The sequence below is a fragment of the Chelonia mydas genome, chromosome 7 (genome assembly GCF_015237465.2).
Source record: "Chelonia mydas isolate rCheMyd1 chromosome 7, rCheMyd1.pri.v2, whole genome shotgun sequence".
NCBI classification, from domain to species: Eukaryota; Metazoa; Chordata; order Testudines; family Cheloniidae; genus Chelonia; species Chelonia mydas.
The window spans coordinates 38100010-38115101 of record NC_057853.1 but is presented as its reverse complement, the minus strand read 5'-3'; the positions used below and the strand labels follow the sequence as shown (position 1 = coordinate 38115101).

The 15092-nt window shown below is 39.4% G+C and overlaps 1 protein-coding gene across 14 annotated transcripts in view; it reads left to right on the top strand.

Annotated features, from left to right (window-relative positions):
- The window catches only part of ATG7 (autophagy related 7), a 327788-nt gene that overhangs the window by 125505 nt on the left and 187191 nt on the right, over positions 1–15092 (top strand). For all 14 annotated transcript variants that reach the window (XR_006292251.1, XR_006292252.1, XM_043551500.1 and 11 more), the window contains one exon: positions 4114–4236. Coding sequence is in view for 12 of the 14 variants with exons in the window: in XM_043551500.1 (XP_043407435.1) it covers positions 4114–4236 (123 nt within the window). In the remaining 2 variants the exon portion in view is untranslated. The remainder of the gene's footprint in view (positions 1–4113; positions 4237–15092) is intronic.

The window sequence follows — 15092 nt, the reverse complement described above, 5'->3', positions numbered from 1 at the left end:
CCACAGTGCACCGCTCCGACATTCAATGCTAGCCTTGGTACTATGGACGCACTGCGCCGAATTCACGCACTTTAGTGGGGACATAGAAGACCAAATGTATAAAATAGCTTCCAAAAATTCGAATAGAATAATTTTGAAATAATTTCATACTGTAGACGTACCCTAAGTGGAGTACTTTGAATTTCTCCTTATTGAATTTCATCTTATTTACTTCAGACCATTTCTCTAGTTTGTCGAGATCACTTTGAATTTTAGTCCTATCCTCCAAAGCACTTGAAACCTCTCCCAGCTTGGTATCGTCCGCAGACTTTATAAGTGTACTCTCTATGCCATTATCTAAATCATTGATGAAGATATTAAACAGAACTGGACCCAGAACTGATACCTGTGGGACCCCACTCGTTATGCCCTTCCAGCATGACTGTGAACCACTGATAACTACTCTCTGGGAACGGTTTTCCAGCCAGTTATGCACCCACCTTATAGTAGTTCCATCTAGGTTGCATTTCCCTAGTTTGTTTATGAGAATGTCATGCGAGACAGTACCAAAAGCTTTACTAAAGTTAAGACATACCACGTCTACCGCTTCCCCCTCATCCACAAGGCTTGTAGAAGAGTGCTCTAGTAGCGATGTCTGTCTAGGGTTGATATTATAGATTTTCAAGACACTGACACTGTAGTGTCATGTTTGCTTTCCTAACCTAAATATATCATCGTAGGATCATGTGAAGCCAGCAACATGTTCACAGGAAAGAGTGTATGTATAACAGAATTGAGTTTCAACTCTAGAAAAATAAAGTTTAAGATCAATTTATAGCAAAAGGAGATTTGGTCATAATAGCATAACATTCATATGCAATTTAAATGGGTTCTGTTATAGTTTAACAGACCCCAAAATAATATACCCTAAGCTCATAGTTTCATGAATTAACATACCTTATTTTATTAATATTCATATTTTATCAACAGACCTTTTTTTAAAAAGTACATTTAATTGGAACTTTCATACTGATCACATTACAAAGAAGCATTACAACAACATACAAAAAAATTCCTCCACTTCCAGGTCATACATCGAAAACCAATACTGTGCACTGAAAATGTCAGTGCAATCATGCAAGCCGCTCATTTGCAAGTACACATAATGCAAACATAAGTATTCATGCATAGCTATCCTGGCAAATATAAAAGGGCATAGAGGCATACTTGAAATAAAGCAGGGCAGTTTGTATACAGAACTCTGGCTGCTGAAGGAATGATACTGGGCCCAGGAGGGAAGCAGCAGCAGGAAAGGTTCAAATCTGAGTTGAGTCACAATTCCTGGGAACTTTGGAGATGGGCGTTTGGCTAGGATCTAATGTTGTCTGGGTTTAGGAGGGTAGAAGTTAACAGAACTTGGGAGAGGGAAATTAGGCTGGTGCTGTATTTCACTGAGGGCAAGAGGAAGCAGCAGGGGGACAAAGATTGTACCAGGGATTTGACATGTGTAACTACTTGTTTATAGCTTCCAAGTTGTTAGTATTAACAGAAGAAAATACACATGATTTAAAAACTGATTTAACCCTTGAGAGTATCCTTTTATTAATATCAGAGGGGTAGCCATGTTAGTCTGGATCTGTAAAAGTGGCAAAGAGTCCTGTGGCACCGTATAAACTAACAGACGTATTGCCACAGGACTCTTTGCCACTTTTATTAATACTTTGTCACTTGAGCCTGTATTACCTTTTTTCCACTTCCTTGACATTTGATTATCCAGAAGTAGTGTACATCCTTCAGATTTTAACTGTGGGCAAGGACCAATATGTTATGTTATCATCTGCTTTGTATTTGAGATGCTTCTAATTTTTCAGGATAATGCTAATTTTTCAGTTTATGGCAAGTGGACTGTGTGTTGCTGTTACATACCATGAATATAATTTGGCCTATATCTTTAAAGAGATGTCATATAAACTCTGTATTGTGGTTCCAACAAAGTAAATTAATAACACATATTGGATAATGATGATAACTCTGCAGACTACATGTCTGAAAGCAGTCCAAGTTTATAAATTGACTTCTATATGCAGTGTTTCACGAAGAGCCAGATGCAAGAAACTGCTGCACATCTGGTTGTTTTTAATAGACTTTTGGAATGGAGAATAGTCATTAAAATATATATATGTATATTCAAAGAGTAGTTTGAAAAGGTATTGCAGTATATGCTAGATAATGTTAAGAAAGGCACATCTCAAATGGAAGGCTATTTCCCAATTCTCTTCATATACATTGTGAGCACTTAGCTAATGGTGTTGTTTTGATTTCTAAGGAGTGAATTTTGAAAAGATCATTATGTAAGAAAGGAATACTTGTACATTTGTAAGCAGTTTGTCTTCTTACTCAGATTAACTTCTCACAGACCTATGCACTGAAGAGAAAACACAAAACCCCTGGTATGATGGAATACATCTCTGGAGTATTAATAACAGTTTCTCCAGATTTCCTACTAGAACATATAGTGCTATTAACGTCTCAGTATTTAAATGTGTATGGCTTGATTTAAGAAGAAGCTTAATTCTTCATTCTGTTGTATCCATTTATTTGTCCTTCCTCAGATTAACGCTGTTAAGAGATTATTGATGTCAGCATTCAGAGATTTCCATTTCAGTTCATCTCCAAAAGTACCACCTCCAGAACTGTTTAACTCTTTGATTTTTGCACCAGCTTTCCTCCTCTTTAATATAAAATATTTTTCATTCTTTCATAATTGTCTGTAATACTTGGAAACCTAAGTATGCAGTAGCTAATTGTGCTGCTAAATGAACATCTAATAATAAGATTTGAGTCAATCTCCCAGGCTCCTTAGCCAATTAAACTTATAGTGTGGTCAGCTGAAAACTATTAGATTCCCCTGGGGCAGTTTGCCGGAAGTTCTAGAGTACAGTATGGGAAAGCCCTGTAGACATATTTTGCTGCATCTCTAATGATGAATGCTGACAGTTTGTGCAAGTTCCCACAATTTCTGCTACAGCAATGCAAGGCCTGTTTGTGCTCCTAGGCTTTTGAGGAGGGGTTGAATTAGAAAAGAATGAAGTTATTGAAGAGGGGTAAGAGGTGATTTTGGTTTATTTTAAGTGGTTGGGCAAGAAGGACTTCTTTTCTGAGTTGTACATTTTTTTTATAGTACATATACTAGGAGCATTGAATGGATGCTTCATTTAAAATAAAACAAAATATAATAACTTACATTGAGTCTCACTTAGTTGAATCTATTTAGTGATTATTAAAGAGTACTAGCTGCAGCACTTCCAGCTTCTTTTGCAATCCAGGGAGAATGAGCTACTTCAGTTTTAGGGGAAGCTACCTACCTGCTGAAGCAGAGTGAATGTGATTCATAGGAGTTAGCAGTACAGTTCCCAGTTGTTTCACCACAAAAACATTGAAAAGTGGAATATGAAGAGTACATAACAGGATAAGTTTTTTACTAAACATTTCAGCTTTGCGTCATTCTCTTGTTTCTTATCCAAAAGTGCTTAGCATTTTACTTAAGATGTGGTGATTGGGAGGACTTTTCAAAATGGACAGGAAAAAAATATGTGAGAGAAATGGTATATGCTATGTATGTATATCAGATATAGGAAGAAATATAGTAATTTTCTGTAGTATGTGATTAAAAAGTCATACCATTAGGAAATTAAAAATCCTATGTAAAATAGAACTCTTGTCAAAGGAATGACATGTACACTCTGTTGCGATGGCTAAAAATTTGGTCCCAGTTGCACACGACATACAAAACAGAACAAATAAAGTGTAATGGAGGTTTCCACCAGGTTCTACAGAATCTGCAAAATTTTCCTGCATGATTTTAAAGGAGAATACAACTTTTTTTATTGGCATTTCTTGTATGGGTAGTTCTGAAATGAAAGATTCTCTGCAATGGTATGAAAATGTTTGTATTACTGTCAATGCTTCTCCTCATCCCTACACCACTGTGATTTTCTTCATTAGTCATTGCACAATAATTGTATGGGTGTGCAAAAAGCTTACCCTTTATTTCATAGACTATATGTAGCAATGAATAATAGTAAACCTTTTACATGTTATCTTTATATCCTTTTCTGTCTGTTTACTTCACAGGTCCTTGACCAGTATGAAAGAGAGGGGTTTAATTTCCTTGCAAAAGTTTTTAATTCCTCACATTCCTTCTTAGAAGATCTAACAGGTCTGACTTTATTACATCAGGAAACTCAAGATGCTGAGGTAAGAAAATACACTTCAGACTTTAGAGACTAAACACATAATGGCAAAAGGTACCTCATCCTTAATATTCAGCTTTATAAACATGGGAGCAAATGATTCACTGTTAGAATTGATCAGTGACATTTTGTTCACAAAATCATTTGTGCGTGTCTCACTGTGCAGTGAGATAACAATATAACATCTTAGGGTTACAGGGTCATAAATACCCTTGCAAGAGTGAGATAACCAGTTCTTCTAAGATCACAAGACCTATAGTACAGTATATATGTTCACAGCCAATTAGACTTCTGTTAGAGGAAAAATAACCACATTTCTCCTTGAGTTTTTGGGGAAGTTAATTGTAAGAAAAAGTAGCTGCCTAGTGAGTAGTGTCAATGTGTGATCCTTCCTAAAGAAATCAGTTGTCTCTTAAGTCAATCAAAAGTTAAGTTCTATTTTGTTATGGGGGATGTGGAAAATATGCCACTACTATCATAGTGACCAAGAAAAAATGAGACACTTTTTGGCTTACGGGAAAATGCGGTGGATAAAGATCTATAAAATTTTGACTGTGTGCCACTTAAAATCAGACAGATAAAAGTTCTGAACAGTGTGTTGTTTTGATGATTGGTGACCCTTTTGATGCCTATAAATGTCTATACTGTTGTACATCTATAATTAATCTTGCAGTATGGTATAGTAATACCACATGAATGTTTTTAAAGTTGGCTGTAAGAAGTGATTATTCAGTTATTGTAGCCTGTATAAAAGGTTTTAGCTGTTTTTTCAGCTGGAAATGGCTCATCAGTTTTGCTTAACAAGTTTGCTGGAATAATGATGACTTGGCTCTTGGTCTCATGTTTTAACCTTTTAAAATAATTGCAGCAGATGCTGGAGACAAGAAACCATGTAATACCTGATGGTTTATTAAATCAGATTATTAACCCCCCAGAAATCATTACTTGCAATGATAGGATCCAACAAAGCGAAACAAGTACCGTACAGTTTTTCAGATGCTACTTATTAGCATAATAGTGGTGATGCTTTGGTCTAATTGCCATACATCAGTAATTTTTTCAGTTTGCATAGAAGACTGTGTGGCTCTAATGACATCATTAAAGGGAATAGTATTTGAACTGATTTATAATGTATCCTTTCACATTTATTAGTCCATGAGTATCGTCTGCAAGCTTCAGAATGTATTCAGGTGTTTCCACTTGTCAATTTGTGGATATTTTATAATCTGCAAAAATATATAGAGTGATACAGATTACTATGAAGTTGAGGCAGTTTACAACTTCATACATCTATAACTATAATTTGCACTTAAATTGGGTGATTATTATAAAAGCAGAAAGTATCTGATTAAAAATGTGTGGACAGCAGAGTAGATTACATGCATAAACATTTAATAATATGGAGCATAACATGAACTGTAACTCACAGATTTTAAAAACTGTTTTTTGTTATTGCATTTCAGAGTAATTACATAATATCAATATTTTCTGGCATAAAGAACTAATAGCTTCTTCCAGCAGAATGATTAATCCAAAAACTGTGATAGTATATTAAATTGTATGCAATAATTAAAGTAGTATTAATTTTTTATTTCAGTTAGTGAACTTTAAAAAGTCTCCTCAGTGCCTAATGTTGGTATGAATTATGCAATTGTCTTACACAATTTAAAACAAACAGACCCTTTTCATGTAAGGAAAAATAAAAAAAACCAGATTTTTAAAAATGTTGTTTGTGTGTGTTTCTCTTCTGAGCAAAAAGAGTGACTCAGCATAGGCCACACCCTTAAATCTTATTCTGGACTGTTGTCTGGTATATTGAATTTTTAAAAAATTCTCTTGCAGGTGAGACTTTTTTAAAGTGCTATTTTACATTCATTGTTTCTATTTATGACATGATACTATCAGATACAGAGCTCAGTTTAACCCTATTAATCTCATGAAGAATCATGACTGAATCCTGTTTTCCAGTTTGCTTATATTGTCCTCATATTTGCGCTAGAAACCTTGCTGTTGAGAATGGAAGAATCTTAGCATTATGGTTTTGCCCATACTTCAGTACAGATATCATTTATTCATGGGGAGCCAGTGTGATCTCAATGAACAATCCATTGCACTGCAGTAATTCCTATTGCTTACTGATTAGGGCCCAGATTCTGCAAAGACTTATACATGTGCTTAACTTTGACATCAGTGGAATTACAGTATGGAAAGTTAAATTTATTAAACCTAGATTTCCATAAGCTCCATTTTATATAGTAGGTGCATTGAGGTTGCTGGCATGAAAATTAGTTTATGATGTGAAAACGTTGCAGATGTTACAATCAGCTCAAGTACCACAGTACTGTACATGCAAATAAACTTTTCCTGATTACTTCCCGCTCCTTTTGAGAGACAACAGAAATTCTTGGATAAAATTAGAATTGCTAAACGTTGGAATAAATAAGATCTCTTGTATTTTATGAGAACATCTGTGGTTTGTGGTGGTCAAAACTGTGTTTCTATTACCCCAATGAAATCAGAATGTTCATGTAAAAGAGGGTCCAACAGGCTGAAAATCAGAAGAACTTAGAGCCTGTTTACCTGGAGAAATAACTGCTAACACCTTTCTTTGATTTGTAATGCCTCCTGTATTATAATGCTCTCTTTGTTGCATTTTTGCCACTGCTGACACTTTCATAATGATAAGAAGGGATCTTTTTTCAGAGTACAAGGTTTTGTAAAAATTGCTTTACAGAATGTGCACAACTGAGTTTGTGTTACTATTTCTGTTAATGTTTTTTACCCTTAATGACCCGCCTGTGGAAACTGTTTGTCTGAGGTCAGTTTACTTGAACAACAAGGCTGATATGACTTATACTGGTGAGTTCTGGGGAGCATTGCCTGATGATTTATGAGGCTCACTGAGGGGCATGGTTATTGCTGAGCTACCTTTTGGGGAGACTGTGCTATCCTAATCTTCATATGTGTTTGCATGATTATTACATGTAAATACTATTTTTAGATTGACTCCAGGTAGTCTTATATTTGATATGACTGTATACAAGGCAAGACTAAATGGAAAATTTTGTATATTGTAAGATATGTGTGTTAGGGTTTTTTCCTGTGAGTTACAGAACTTAATTTACATAAATATCTTCTCACTCGTAACTATACATATATGATTGCTCCTGTTACAGGGCTGCTTATCTTCCAGGACTCATTAGACTTCTCATGGAATTTTTGTTAGATACTGTATGGTACTGGAGACCATAAAAATCAGCTTTTAATAACTAAAAAGATTTTCCTTCCTTCCTTGGTAAAGTTAGTCCATTGCCACAGTTGCAATTGAGGATTAATGTATAAACAAGTTTGAAATCTTAATAGGAAATTGTTTTTGAGTTTTATGAATGGACGAAAAATATTGTAGTAATTTTCAAACTATGGATAAACAACCACTTTTTTTCCAAAGTCTCAAAAGCTGATCAGCTGTTGTGATCTGTACAGGATGTCATGTTTGTCTTTCTCCCAGAGGATAGAAGTGACTTCATCTGTACAAAGTGCAAACTGGTCTCCATATTGGAAAAGAAGGTTAAAGGACTAGAGACGCAAGTATCAACCTTGCGTTACATCAGAGAAAATGAAGACTTTCTGGACAGAAGTCAGCGTTTGGTTCTGGAGGCACAACATGCTGAAGAATCAGAGAGGGCAGCGCAGAATGCGGAAGAAAATTGGCAGCATGTGACCTCCAGAAGAAGGAGGAGAACCCATGTACCCCCTATGCAGATAGTGGTAAGAAACCATTTTCAGGCGCTCTGCACAGGTACTACTGCAGCTAATGATTTGGAAGAGCCATCTGAGGGAAAGGATCAAAAGGAGACCCATCGACCAGAAGGCATGAGATGCATTGTCCTAGGGATGCGGGTTCCACAACCACCACTCCCAAGAGGAGGAGATGGGTGGTGGTGGTCGGGGACTCCCTCCTAAAGGGGACAGAGTCATCCATCTGCGGACCAGACCAAGAGACTTGAGAAGTGTGCTGCTTGCCTGGAGCTAGAATTCAGGATATAATGGAGTGTCTACCGAGACTGATCAAGCCCTTGGACTGCTACCCCTTCCTGCTTCTCTATATGGGCACCAATGACACTGCCAAGAATGACCTTGAGTCGGTCACTACAGACTACATGGCTCTGGGAAGAAAGATAAAAGATTTGGAGGTGCAAGTTGTGTTCTCATCCATCTTCCCTGTTGAAGGAAAAGGCCCAGGTAGGGACCATCGAATTGTGGCGGTAAATGCATGGTTACGCAGATGGTGTTGGAGAGAGGGCTTTGGATTCCTCAATCGTGAAGAGGATTGCTAGAAAGAGATAGGATCCACCTAACGAAGAGAGGGAAGAGTATCTTCGCAGGCAGGCTTCCTAACCTAGTGAGGAGTGCTTTAAACTAGGTTCGCCGGGGGACAGTGACCTAAACCCTGAGGTAAGTGGGGAATTGGGATACTGGGAGGAAACGCAAGGAAGAGGGTGCAACGGGCGGGGGCCTCCTGATTCATATTGAGAAAGCAGGGCAATCGGCTAGCTATCTTAGGTGCATGTACACAAACGCAAGAAGCCTGGGAAACAAGCAGGAAGAATTGGAAGTCCTGGCACAGTCAAAGAACTGTGATGTGATTGGAATAACAGAGACTTGCTGGGGTAGCTAATGTGACTGTAGCACTGTCCTGGATGGGTATAAACTGTTCAGGAAGGACAGGCAGGGGAGGAAAGGTGGATGAGTTGCACCGTATGTAAGAGAGTGGTATGATTGCTCAGAACTGCAGTATGAAACTAGAGAAAAGCCTGTTGAGTCTCTTTGGGTTAAGATTAGAAGTGAGAGCAACAAGGGTGATGTCGTAGTGGGCGTGTCCTATAGACCACTGGACCAGGAGGATGAGGTAGACGAGGCTTTCTTTGGACAATTAACTGAAGTTTCCAGAACACAGGCCCTGGTTCTAATGGGGGACTTCAATCACCCTGACATCTGCTGGGAGAGCAATACAGCAGTGCACAGACAATCCAGTATGTTTTTGGGGAGTGTTGGGGACAACTTCCTGGTGCAACTACTGGAGGAACCAACCAGGGGCCATTCTCCTCTTGACCTGCTGCTTACAAACAGGGAAGAATTGGTAGGGAAAGTAGAAGTGGGTGGCAGCCTGGGCAGCAGTTGAGTTCAGGATCCTCACAAAAGGAAGGAAGGAGAGTAGCGAAATATGGACCCTGGACTTCAGAAAAGCAGACTTTGACTCCCATATGGAACTGATGGGCAGGATCCCCTGGGAGGCTAATATGAGGGGAAAAGGAGTCCAGGAAAGCTGGCTGTATTTTAAAGAAGCCTTATTCAGGGCTCAGGAACAAACCATCCCGATGTGCAGAAAGAATAGCAAATATGGCAGACGACCATCTTGGCTAAACAGTGAAATCTCTGGTGAGCTTAAACACAAAAAGGAAGCTTACAAGAAGTGGAAACTTGGACAGATGATTAGGGAGGAGTATAAAAATATTGCTCAAGCATGCAGGGGTGTAATGAGGAAGACCAAAACACAACAGGAGTTGCAGCTAGCAAGGGATGTGAACAGTAACAAGAAGGGTTTCTACAGGTATGTTAGCAACAAGAAAAAGGTCAGGGAAGGTGTGGGACCTTTAATGAATGGGGGAGGCAACATAGTGACAGATGATGTGGAAAAAGCTGAAGTACTCAGTGCTTTCTTTGCCTTGGTCTTCACAGACAAGGTCAGCTCCCACACTGCTGTCCCTGGGCAACACAGTATGGGGAGGAGGTGAGCAGCCCTCAGTGGTGAAAGAACAGGTTAAGGACTGTTTAGAAAAGCTGGACATGCACAAGTCCATGGGTCCAGATCTAATGTATCCGAGGGTGCTGAGGGAGTTGGCTGGTGTGATTGTAGAGCCATTGGCCATTATCTTTAAAAATTTGTGGTGATCGGGGGAGGTCCCGGACGATTGGAAAAAGTGCCCATCTTTAAAAAAGGGAAGGGAAAGAGGAGAACCCGGGGAACTACAGACCGGTCAGCCTCACCTCAGTCCCTGGAAAAATCATGGAGCAGGTCCTCAAGGAAACCATTTTGAAGTTCTTGAGGAGAGGAAGGTGATCAGGAACAATCAACATGATGAGATAACTGGCTCTGTGGATATGGGGAAAGCAGTGGATGTGATATATCTTGACTTTAGCAAAGCTTTTGATACAGTCTCCCACAGTATTCTTGCCAGCAAGTTAAAAAAGTATGGATTGGATGAATGGACTATAAAGTGGATAGCAAGCTGGCTAGATTGTTGGGCTCAACGGGTAGTGATCAACAGCTCAATGTCTATTTGGCAGCTGGTATCAAGCAGAGTGTCCAAGGGGTTGGTCCTGGGGCCGGTTTTGTTCAACATCTTTATTAATGATCTGGATGATGGGATGGATTGCACCCTCAACAAGTTCACTGATGACACTAAACTGGGGGGAGAGGTAGATACTCTGGAGGGTAGGGATAGGGTCTGGAGTGAGCTAAATAAATTGTAGGGTTGGACCAAAAGAAATCTGATGAGGTTCAACAAGGACAAGTGCAGAGTCCTGCACTTAGGACGAAAGAATCCCGTGCACGGTTACAGGTTGGAGACTGACTGTCTGAGCAACAGTTCTGCAGAAAATGACCTGGGGATTACAGTGGATGAGAAGCTGGATGAGTCAGCAGTGTGCCCTTGTTGCCAAGAAGGCTAACAGCATATTGGATTGCATTAGTAGGAGCATTGCTAGCAGATCGAGGGAAGTGATTATGTCCATCTATTCGACACTGGTGAGGCCACATCTGGAGTATTGTGTCCGGTTTTGGGCCCCCACTACAGAAAGGATGTGGACAAATTAGAGAGAGTCCACCGGAAGGCAACAAAAATGATTAGGGGACTGGGGCACATGATTTAGCCTTCAACTACCTGAAGGGGGTTTCCAAAGAGGATGGAGCTCGGCTGTTCTCAGTGGTGGCAGCTGACAGAACAAGGAGCAAAGGTCTCAAGTTGCAGTGGGGAGCGGTCTAGGTTGGGTATTAGAAAACACTATTTCACTAGGAGGGTGGTGCAGCCCTGGAATGGGTTACCTAGGGAGGTGGTGGAATCTCCATCCTTAAAGGTTTTTAAGGCCTGACTTGACAAAGCTGTGGCTGAGATGATTTAGTTGGTGTTGGTCCTGCTTTGAGCAGGAGGTTGGACTAGATGACCTCCTGAGTTCTCTTCCAACCCTAATCTTCTATGATTCTATTATACATAATGTGAAAACAGCTTGTCCAGTTAGCCTCAAACTTTCTACTGAAAAAAACCCTTATCTGGGCAGAGAGGTAAGCAACAGAGGTTTTATGCAAAAAAACAACCATGTATGAATATAAAGTTAGTCTCATGAGTGGATCTGTCACAATCAGATTTGTAATGTAAAATGTCTTCCAGCCTTAACTATGTAGCCACTTTTATGACTCAATGATATGATTTCATATGCAGAATAACCACAACTGTCAAAATTATATATTGATGACATCCTGTAATATTAGCAGGCCCTCATGTAATAAAATATATCCAGTCATGTTCTGTTTAAGGCCCTGATTCAGGAAAGGCATTTGATCACATACTTAAATTTAAGCCCATGCTTGTGTCCCTTAAGCACATGCTTAAGTGCTTTCACTGCATAGGAATGGACTTAAAATCACATGCCCTAGTGCTTTCCTGATTCAATACCTAAATGTAGCTTAAACAAGTTGCTTCTTAAAGGTTTAACACATTTTTATGTACCCAGAGAAATTTTGCGTCTTAACATGCAGAAGAAACAGGCAAGCGGTTGATTTTCTTCGATCAGTGTATGTTCCATTTAAGAAATATATATCCATTACATCAGTTATACTCAGACCTCAATGGTTCAGGAGCCAAATTAGTGATCAGTATTTCTCAAAAGAACCACAGTAGTGTGAATTCATTTTTCATTTCCTATAATACTATAAATTCAATTTAAACAGTATGATGGGAAATATTGTGTGTATGTGTGTATAAAATATATATATATATATATATATATATATATATATATATATAAAAATTCTCACAGCAAAATGACTGACCAAATATTATTTTATCAATTACAATTGGTGAATAACATAGTAAAATAATCCTGATTGGTTAATAACTTAGATTGTTTAATAATTAAATCACAGTGTTTTAATATCATGTGATGCAAAGAGCTGCAGGAGACACATTAAAGAGCCACTTGTGGCTTGCAAGCCTCAATCCGAGTATCGCTGCATTATGTGAAGCATTTAGTTTTATGAATGCATTAGAATCATAGAATATCAGAGTTGGAAGGGACCTCTGGAGGTCATCTAGTCCAACCCCATGCCCAGAGCAGGACCAATCCCCAACTAAATCATCCCAGCCAGGGCTTTGTCAAGCCTGACCTTAAAAACTCCTAAGGAAGGAGATTCCACCACCTCCCTAGGTAACGCATTCCAGTGTTTCACCACCCTCCTAGTGAAAAAGTTTTTCCTAATATCCAACCTAAATCTCCCCCACTGCAACTTGACACCATTACTCCTTGTCCTGTCATCTGCTATCACTGAGAGTAGTCTAGATCCATCCTCTTTTGATCCACCTTTCAGGTAGTTAAAAGCAGCTATCAAATCCCCCCTCATTCTTCTCTTCCGTAGACTAAACAATCCCAGTTCCCTCAGCCTCTCCTCATAAGTCATGTGTTCCAGACCCCTAATCATTTTTGTTGCCCTTTGCTCGACTCTCTCCAATTTCTCCACATCCTTCTTGTAGTGTGTGGCCCAAAACTGGACACAGTACTCCAGATGAGGCCTCACCAATGTCGAATAGAGGGGAACGATCACGGCCCTCGATCTGCTGGCAGTGCCCCTACTTATACACCCCAAAATGCTATTGGCCTTCCTGGCAACAAGGGCACACTGTTGACTCATATCCAGCTTCTCGTCCACTGTAACCCCTAGGTCCTTCTCTGCAGAACTGCTGCCTAGCCGTTCGGTCCCTAGTCTGTAGCGGTGCATTGGATTCTTCCGTCCTGAGTGCAGGACTCTGCACTTGTCCTTGTTGAACCTCATCAGATTTCTTTTAGCCCAATCCTCCAATTTGTCTAGGTCCCTCTGTGTCCTATCCCTATCCTCCAGCATATCTACCACTCCTCCCAGTTTAGTGTCATCCGCAAACTTGCTGAGGGTGCAATCCACACCATCCTCCAGATCATTAATGAAGATATTGAACAAAACCGGCCCCAGGACCGACCCTTGGGGCACTCCGCTAGATACCGGCTGCCAACTAGACATGGAGTCATTGATCACTACCCGTTGAGCTCGACAATCTAGCCAGCTTTCTATCCACCTAATAGTCCATTCATCCAGCCCATACTTCTTTAACTTGCTGGCAAGAATACTGTGGGAGACAGTGTCAAAAGCTTTGCTAAAGTCAAGGAACAACACGTCCACTGCTTTCCCTTCATCCACAGAACCAGTTATCTCATCATAGAAGGCAATTAGATTAGTCAGGCATGACTTTCCCTTGGTGAATCCATGCTGACTGTTCCTGATCACTTTCCTCTCCTGTAAGTGCTTCAGAATTGATTCCTTGAGGACCTGCTCCATGATTTTTCCAGGGACTGAGGTGAGGCTGACTGGCCTGTAGTTCCCAGGATCCTCCTCCTTCCCTTTTTTAAAGATTGGCACTACATTAGCCTTTTTCCAGTTTTTCCGGGACTTCCCCCGATCGCCATGCGTTTTCAAAGATAATGGCCATTACCTTCCCTACACATTGTATGATAGCTATGTGTAGCTCTGCTTTTATTCTTACTGTAGAGTGTAAGTGCAGTAAAGCATGCAAGATTTCTGTATTTACTGGATAGGTAGTTTGCAATGTTTATTAATATTATCCATCAGTCCTGTAATATTTGAGTGTTAACAATACCACTTTATAAATATTATAATTCATCTTTTTAAAACTACAAATATAAAATATAACATTAATAACTCAAAAAACCCGAGGAGTGCTTGTGGCACCTTAGAGACTAACAAATGTATTTGGGCATAAGTTTCGTGGGCTAAAACGCACTTCATCGGATGCATGCAGTGGAAGATACAGGAGGAAGATATATATACACAGAGAACATGAAAAAATGGGTGTTGCCATAACAACTGTAATGAGACTAATCAATTAAGGCTATTAGTAGGAGAAAAAAAAACTTTTGTAGTGATAATCAGGATGGCCCATTTCAAACAGTTGACAAGAAGGTGTGAGTAACAGTAGTGGAAAAATTAGCATGGGGAAATAGTTTTCACTTTGTGTAATGACTCAGTATACGATAGGAGCAGGAATTTGAATTGCATTAAACTGGTAAATAAATTTTACTCCACTTTGGAACAGAATTTGTCATCCAAAGTACTAGCTTTAATATTTTAGACCACAAAACATTTCCCTCTCTAATAACATAAAATACATAGGAAAAGTATTATAGCTATCTGATATGACTTCATTGAAATGGCAATTTACTGCTTGGCAAAGTAAATAATACAATTAACACATGTTTCTGCTGGGTCTTTTGAAATGACACTAGGTTTCTGGCTTCTGCATCTCACATCTGGTTTTAATATGGGTCCTGTGGAACATTTTTTGTTTTTTAACAGTTAGATATTTATGTACAGCTTCATCAACAGTCCAGATGACACACATGGCTTTAGAGGCCAATAGAAGCTGTGGGAAACTCCCACACCAGCACTGAGATCTTATTTCCACAGGAGACAGTTCACTTTGGGAGCAGCCCGAAGCACTTTTTCTGTCCATTCCTAACCTGGGACTGGTCTGGTTT